At 50.1% G+C, this 8,500-nt stretch overlaps 1 protein-coding gene across 1 annotated transcript; it reads left to right on the top strand.

Moving 5' to 3' along the window:
• Positions 1 to 2: 2 nt before the first annotated feature.
• On the top strand, positions 3 to 7,882 carry LOC130292029 (integral membrane protein 2A-like; the record flags this gene model as incomplete). The annotated part of the gene is given in 6 exon segments (XM_056541462.1): positions 3 to 44; positions 1,511 to 1,591; positions 1,594 to 1,695; positions 1,991 to 2,101; positions 2,184 to 2,334; positions 7,368 to 7,882. Coding segments are annotated over 6 exon segments (576 nt in total), but the record flags the coding sequence as incomplete, so codon positions are not given.
• Between the last annotated feature and the right edge of the window lie 618 nt (positions 7,883 to 8,500).

Below are 8,500 nucleotides of genomic sequence, written 5' to 3'. Positions count from 1 at the left end.
TCATCGTTGGCGGCGCCTGCATCTACAAGTTCTTCATGCCCCGGGTAAGATTAATGGTCCCTGCCGGCATCGGGGGTGGTCCGGTTAATGGTCCCTGCCAGTATCTTCGGGGGTGTCCGGTTAATGGTCCCTGACCGTATCATCGGGGGGTGGTCCGGTTAATGGTTCCCTGACGGTATCTTCGGGGGTGTGGTCCGGTTAATGGTCCCTGACGGCATCGGGGGTGGTCCGGTTAATGGTCCCTGACCGTATCTTCGGGGGTGGTCTGGTTAATGGTCCCTTACCGTATCTTCGGGGGTGGTCTGGTTAATGGTCCCTGACCGTATCTTCGGGGGTGGTCCGGTTAATGGTCCCTGACGGCATCGGGGGTGGTCCGGTTAATGGTCCCTGACCGTATCTTCGGGGGTGGTCTGGTTAATGGTCCCTTACCGTATCTTCGGGGGTGGTCTGGTTAATGGTCCCTGACCGTATCTTCGGGGGTGGTCCGGTTAATGGTCCCTGACCGTATCATCGGGGGTGGTCCGGTTAATGGTCCCTGACTGTATCATCGGGGGGTGGTCCGGTTAATGGTCCCTGCCCGTATCATCGGGGGTGGTCCGGGTCTTGTGGGGCCCTGCCGGTATCTTCGGGGGGGGGGTGGTCCGGTTAATGGTCCCTGCCGGTATCATCGCGGGGGGGGTGGTCCGGTTAATGGTCCCTGACGGTATCATCGGGAGTGGTCCGGTTAATGGTCCCCTGACCGTATCTTCGGGGGTGGTCCGGTTAATGGTCCCTGCCCGTATCATCGGGGGGTGGGTCCGGTTAATGGTCCCTGACCGTATCATCGGGGGGGGGGTGGTCCGGTTAATGGTCCCTGACGGTATCATCGGGAGTGGTCCGGTTAATGGTCCCTGACCGTATCTTCGGGGGTGGTCCGGTTAATGGTCCCTGCCCGTATCATCGGGGGGTGGTCCGGTTAATGGTCCCTGACCGTATCATCGGGGGGGTGGTCCGGTTAATGGTCCCTGACGGTATCTTCGGGGGTGGTCCGGTTAATGGTCCCTGACGGCATCGGGGGTGGTCCGGTTAATGGTCCCTGACCGTATCATCGGGGGTGGTCCGGTTAATGGTCCCCTGACCGTATCTTCGGGGGTGGTCCGGTTAATGGTCCCTGACGGCATCGTGGGGGTGGTCCGGTTAATGGTCCCTGACCCGTATCATCGGGGGTGGTCCGGTTAATGGTCCCTGACCGTATCATCGGGGGTGGTCCGGTTTAATGGTCCCTGACCGTATCATCGGGGGTGGTCTGGTTAATGGTCCCTGACGGTATCATCGGGGGTGGTCCGGTTAATGGTCCCTGACCGTATCTTCGGGGGTGGTCCGGTTAATGGTCCCTGACGGTATCATCGGGGTGGTCCGGTTAATGGTCCCTGACCGTATCTTCGGGGGTGGTCCGGTTAATGGTCCCTGCCCGTATCATCGGGGGTGGTCCGGTCTTGTGGGGCGTCTAATGGTGTTCCCCTCTTTCCAGCACAAGACTTTTGAGGGTCAGCTGTCCTACATCGATCACACAGACGTGGACGAGGAGCCGTATTACCTGCCGGTGTCAGAGGGAGGGCCGACATCCGCGAGGAGGACAACGTGGCCCTGATCAGTGTCCCTGTGCCCAGCTTCTCCGAGGGCGACTCTGCCGCCATTGTCCACGACTTTGACAGGGTAAGTCAGGATGTTGGGTGGGATTATATAAGGGTTAGGGCAGGTTTTGGGGTGATTTGTGGGGTGCAGTACCGATGTCTCCAGCAGGGGGCCTGTAGGCAGCATTTAGTGTCTCCCAATCAGGGTGCCCCCAGCTGTTGCAAAACTACAACTCCCAGCATGCCCAGACAGGCCGAAGGCTGTCCGGGCATGCTGGGAGTTGTAGTTTTGCAACAGCTGGAGGCACCCTGATTGGAGACACTGGGGTGTGTGGTGGTTGTAGTGCGGTCCTAACGTCTGCCCCTCCTCCGCTCAGCTCCTCACCGCTTACCTGGACCTGCAGCTGCAGAAATGTTACATCATCAACCTGAACACGTCCATCGTCCTGCCGCCCCGCAACCTGATGGACCTCTTCATGAAGCTGGCGGTGCGTACGGCGCCCCCCCTGTATTTATGGAATGTTTAACCCTTGGTAAGCCGCCCCCTGTAACCCTCTGCTTTCTCCTCAGACTGGATCCTACCTGCCGCAGACTTACCTGGTGCGCGAGGAGCTGGTGGTGACGGAGAGGATCGATGATGTGTCCGAGCTGGGGGTCTTCATCTACCAGCACTGCATGGGGCGGGAGACCTACAGACTGCAGAGGAGGGACCAGATCATAGGTGAGACCCCCGACACGTTCTATGGAGGGAGCCGTACTGAGAGCAAATGTACAGAATGTGCCAGAAAGAAACAAAGATGGGCAAATTCTAGGAAAAAAAAAAATTAGGAATTTCTCTCCCCCCCCCCCCCCCCCCCCCCTCCCTCCTCCTCCTCCTCCTCCTCCTCCTCCTCCTCCTCCTCCAAAATCAACTGCTGCCAGAAAGCCAAACAAATTTGTAAATTACTTCTATTAAAAAATCTTAATCCTTCCAGTACTTGCCCGGATCCGCCCGGCCGTTCTGCTGATCTTTGTTTTTCCCTATATGCTAATGAAGTGCTAACTGGCACAGGCGGGGTAACTGGCACTGACACCGCAGCACTGCCCAGCTCACCAATATTCCTCCCTCTCCCTCTTCTCCCCGCTCTGTAATGGAGGGAGGGGAGGAATATTGGTGAGCTGGGCGGCGCTGCGGTGATGATGTCAGTGCCAGTTACTCCGCCTGTGCCAGTTAGCACTTCATTAGCATTATAGGGGAAAACGAAGATATCAGCAGAACGGCCCGGGCGGATCCGGGCACAGTACGCAAACTGATCAGTGTCCCCCGCAAGTACTGCTGGTTAGGGTGGGGGGGAGCAAACACAGGTTTCCTTTTAACAGCTGCTGTATATCGTATATAAATGAGGGGGCGGGGCTATGATGTCACGAGCTCCCGGTGCTGGCTCCAGTGTTCGGAAACAGTTTGTTCCAAACACTGAGCAGCGGAATACCCCTTTAAAGTTATCCTCTTGTGACCCCCATAACTCCCTATTGACTGACACTGCTCATCTGGCTGCACCGTTTCTGGCTTTAAAAAAAAAAAAAAAATTATAATAAATAAAAAAAAAAAAACACATGCAGCAAGTTTTCAGTCTTGTAGTGTTTTTTTATTTTTATTTTTTTTTTTTGTACTTTAACTCCTTAACCCCTTAAGGACCCAGCCATTTTATACCTTAAGGACCGGAGCGTTTTTTGCAATTCTGACCACTGTCACTTTAAACATTAATAACTCTGGAATGCTTTTAGTTATCATTCTGATTCCGAGATTGTTTTTCGTGACATATTCTACTTTAACTTAGTGGTAACTTGCATCCTTTCTTGGTGAAAAATCCCAAAATTTGATGAAAAAAATGAAAATTTTGCATTTTTCTAACTTTGAAGCTCTCTGCTTGTAAGGAAAATGGATTATTTAAAATAATTTAATTTTTGGGTTCACATATACAATATGTCTACTTTATGTTTGCATCATAAAATTTATGAGTTTTTACTTTTGGAATACACCAGAGGGCTTCATAGTTCAGCAGCAATTTTGACATTTTTCACACAATTTCAAACTCACTATTTTTCAGGGACCAGTTCAGTTTTGAAGTGGATTTGAAGGGTCTTCATATTAGAAATACCCCATAAAAGACCCCATTATAAAAACTACACCCCCTAAAGTATTCAAAAAAAACATTCAGTAAGTGTATTAACCCTTTAGGTGTTTCACAGGAATAGTAGCAAAGTGAAGGAGAAAATTCAAAATCTTCATTTTTTACACTCGCATGTTCTTGTAGACCCAATTTTTGAATTTTTGCAAGGGATAAAAAAGGAGAAAATTTTTACTTGTATTTGTAGCACAATGTGTCTCGAGTAAGGACATACCTCATATGTCTATGTTAATTGTTCGGCGGGCGCAGTAGAGGGCTCAGAAGGGAAGGAGCGACAAATGGTTTTTGGGGGGCATGTCGCCTTTAGGAAGCCCCTATGGTGCCAGGACAGCAAAAAAAAACACATGGCATACCATTTTGGAAACTAGACCCCTCAGGGAACGTAACAAGGGGTAATGTGAACCTTAATACCCTACAGGTGATTCACGACTTTTGCATATGTAAAAAAAATATATATTTTTTTTACCTAAAATGCTTGGTTTTCCAAAAATTTTACATTTTTAAAAGGGTAATAGCAGAAAATACCCCCCAAAATTTGAAGCCCAATTTCTCCCGATTCAGAAAACACCTCGCATGGGGGTGAAAAGTGCTCTGCTGGCGCACTACAGGTCTCAGAAGAGAAGGAGTCACATTTGGCTTTTTGAAAGCGAATTTTGCTCTGGGGGCATGCCGCATTTAGGAAGCCCCTATGGTGCCAGGACAGCAAAAAAAAACACATGGCATACCATTTTGGAAACTAGATCCCTCGGGAACGTAACAAGGGGTAATTTGAACCTTAATACCCTACAGGTGTTTCACGACTTTTGCATATGTAAAAAAAAATATATTTTTTTTTACCTAAAATGCTTGTTTTCCCAAAAATGTTACATTTTTTAAAAGGGTAATAGCAGAAAATACCCCCCAAAATTTGAAGCCCAATTTCTCCCGAGTACGGCGATACCCCATATGTGGCCCCTAAACTGTTGCCTTGAAATACAACAGGGCTCCAAAGTGAGAGCGCCATGCGCATTTGAGGCCTAAATTAGGGACTTGCATAGGGGTGGACATAGGGGTATTCTACACCAGTGATTCCCAAACAGGGTGCCTCCAGCTGTTGTAAAACTCCCAGCATGCCTGGACAGTCAACGGCTATCTGGCAATACTGGGAGTAGTTGTTTTGCAACAGCTGGAGGCTCCGTTTTGGAAAACAGTGGCGTACCAGACGTTTTTCATTTTTATTGGGGAGGGGGGTTGTATAGGGGTATGTGTATATGTAGTGGTTTTTTAAATTTTATTTTGTGGTAGTGTAGTGTTTTTAGGGTACAGTCGCATGGGCGGGGGTTCACAGTAGTTTCTCGCTGGCAGTTTGAGCTACGGCAGAAAATTTGACGCAGGCTCAAACTTGCAGCCGGATACTTACTGTAATCCTCCGCCCATGTGAGTGTACCCTGTACATTCACATTGGGGGGGGGGGGGGACATCCAGCTGTTGCAAAACTACAACTCCCAGCATGTACGGTCTATCAGTGCATGCTGGGAGTTGTAGTTTTGCAACAGCTGGAGGCACACTGGTTGTGAAACACCGAGTTTGGTAACAAACTCAGTGTTTTGCAACCAGTGTGCATTCAGCTGTTGCAAAAGCTACAACCCCCAGCATGTACGGACAGCGGAAGGGCATGCTGGGTGTTGTAGTTATGCAACAGCTGGAGGCATACTACTTTGCTGGGGATGCTGGGGATTGTAGTTATGCAACAGCTGGAGACACACTGGTTTGCTACTTAACTCAGTGTGCCTTCAGCTGTTGCAAAACTACAACTCTCAGCAGTCACCGACAGCCAACGGGCATGCTGGGAGTTGTAGTTATGCAACCACCAGATGCACCACTACAACTCCCAGCATGCCCTTAAGCTGTTTGTGCAAGCTGGGAGTTGTAGTTACACAACAGCTGAAGGTACACTTTTCCATAGAAAGAATGTGCCTCCAGCTGTTGCAAAACTACAAGTCCCAGCATGCCCATAAGGGCATGCTGGGAGTTGTGGTGGTCTGCCTCCTGCTGTTGCATAACTACAGCTCCCAGCATGCCCTTTTTGCATGCTGGGAGCTGTTGCTAAGCAACAGCAGGAGGCTGTCACTCACCTCCAACGATCCAGCAGCACAGGTCAGTCCCTCGTCGTCTCCGCCGCTGCTCCTGGGGCCCCGATCCCAACAGGGGCACCGGGGATCGGGGTCCCCAGCACCCGGGGTGCACGTCCCGCACCCGCTCACGTCCTCCGGAAGAGGGGCGGAGTGGGTTGCGGGAGTGACACCCGCAGCAGGCGCCCTGATTGGTCGGCCGGTAATCCGGCCGACGAATCAGGGCGATCGTGAGGTGGCACCAGTGCCACCTCACCCCTGCTGGCTCTGGCTGTTCAGGGCCGTCTCTGACTGCCCCGATCAGCCAATAATTCCGGGTCACCGGGTCACTGGAGACCCGATTGACCCGGAATCCGCCGCAGATCGCTGGACTGAATTGTCCAGCGATCTGCGGCCATCGCCGACATGGGGGGTCATAATGACCCCCCTGGGCGATATGCCCCGATGCCTGCTGAACGATTTCAGCAGGCATCGGGCACCGGCTCCGCTCCAGATGGTTGCGGGGGGCCGGTAAAACACATGACGTTCTCATACGTCATGTGTCCTTAAGGACTCGGAAATGGAGACGTATGAGAACGTCATGTGTCCTTAAGGGGTTAAGGGCAATGGACGTATATTTACATCCACTGCCCACTCCTGTTGTATGAAGCACGCTCAGTATAGTTGAGCGCGCTTCATACCAGGTGGGTCCCAGTTGCTATCAGTAACCAGGACCCGCGGCTAATGCCAGACATCGCAGATGCGGCTGATGTTCGGTATTAACCCTTTAGACGCCACAAAAACTCATCCCGGCGAAATGGCAGCGTCCTGAACAGCCGAGAGGATGGCCGGAGGGCCCTTAACCTGCCTCCCTGCCATCCGATCGGTGCTCTGATGCTCCAGACAGCCATGGCAGGCCTATAACACTGATCAAGGCTATGGTATGGCATAGCATTGTTCAGTGTATGCAATCTAAGGATTGCATGTAATAGTCCTCTATGGAGACCTAAATAATGCGTATGTAATTGTCCAAACTATAATAATCCGCACAGTCAATGGCGTACACGTGGAGGGAAAAAATAAATAATAATATAAAAATAATAAAATTAAATAATAAAATTATTATTTAAAAATTATTTTTATTTAAAGTACAGAAGTGCATATTTTTGGTCCCTTTTGTATAATAAATAAAAAAAAACTATCAAAGTCCTATCAAAACACAAATTACAGACCACGGCACAAAAAAAGACCCTCCTACATCCCCATATAAAGGGGCGGAGTACCCCTTTAAGCCTCCAGCTGCCCGGGCATGCTGGGAGTTGTAGTTTTGCAACAGCTGGAGGCGCCTTGCTTAGGGAAATGCTGTTGTGGAATAAAGTTTTGCAAGTTTCCAATAGATTTTGTTCCCTTCATTTCTGTTTTTCACTACCTCTGCTTATTGTCAGTGAATGGACGCTCTGTCACCCAGTGCTAATAACTTCTTTATTTTATTTCAGGTTTCCAGAAGCGCTCGGCAGAGAACTGCATGCAGATCGTCCACTTTGAGAACACGTTTGTGATGATGACCCGGATCTGCCATGAGTGAGGCCTCGGGGGGGCGGTGAAGACGGCGACTTATGTATTTTTTTTTTTTTTTCCTTTTTCCGATTTTTAACCTGTGCAGTGATAATCAATCATTCTCCACTCGTGCTCCTGCTTTGTAGCTTCTGTACGGACTTTGACGTGACCCCCGCGCCTGGCGGGCGACGCCAAACCTCAGGAATTGACCTAGAATTAGTGGCCGTAACCTCACTGTCCTCACCCTGATGCCGGCGGCTCCGCGACAGAAGCTTTAACATCGTTCACTTTCCGATAGGACGAGTCGTCCCGGCGCATGTTCTCCCTGCGGCTACTGTGACTTCTGTATATTTGCTGCTTTCCTGACACTCGAGATTATTATTATAATTTTTTTTTTTCTTAGAATGGACTTTGTACTTCAAATGTCAAAAAAAAAAGCTCTCGCCCCCCCCCCTCCCCCCAAAAATATTTGAATCTTAATGTGGTGGAGTATATAGCGCCCCCTGCCAGCAGCGACCGCAGCGTTCACCTTCAGTATTGTGTGACGGTATTATATTAGGGTTGGGGAAGGTTTTTGCACTGGACCGGGAAGTTATTTGTGGGGTGCAGTACCAGTGTCTCCTGTAGGGGGCGTGTGGACAGCATTCAGTGTTTTCCAACCAGCGTGCCTCCAGCTGTTGCAAAACTACAACTCCCAGCATGCCCGGACAGCCTTCGGCTGTCCGGGCATGCTGGGAGTTGTAGTTTTGCAACAGCTGGAGGCACGCTGGTTGGAAAATGCTGCTTTCATTGGGGGCTCAGATATGAACGCCCTCTTTGCAGCATGTTCTACCGGCAATAATGTTATGGAGGAAATGCTATGTGCCAAATTCTTCCTGGTCTGATGTGGGGGAAGGGGTTCAGTAATCACCTGTGGTGTTATAATGTGACTGGGGGGCTCGTACCATATACACTCCTGCTTGCTTTTGCGTTTATGGTGTGGACGGGATTGAAGGGGTTAACGCTGTTCTGCTGCTGTTATATCAATGACCACCTTGAAATAAAAAAAAATTTCTCTACCCCCTGTATGTGT

Source organism: Hyla sarda, chromosome 9 (assembly GCF_029499605.1).
Source record: "Hyla sarda isolate aHylSar1 chromosome 9, aHylSar1.hap1, whole genome shotgun sequence".
NCBI lineage: Eukaryota > Metazoa > Chordata > Amphibia > Anura > Hylidae > Hyla > Hyla sarda.
This window is presented reverse-complemented; position numbering and strand designations above follow the sequence as displayed.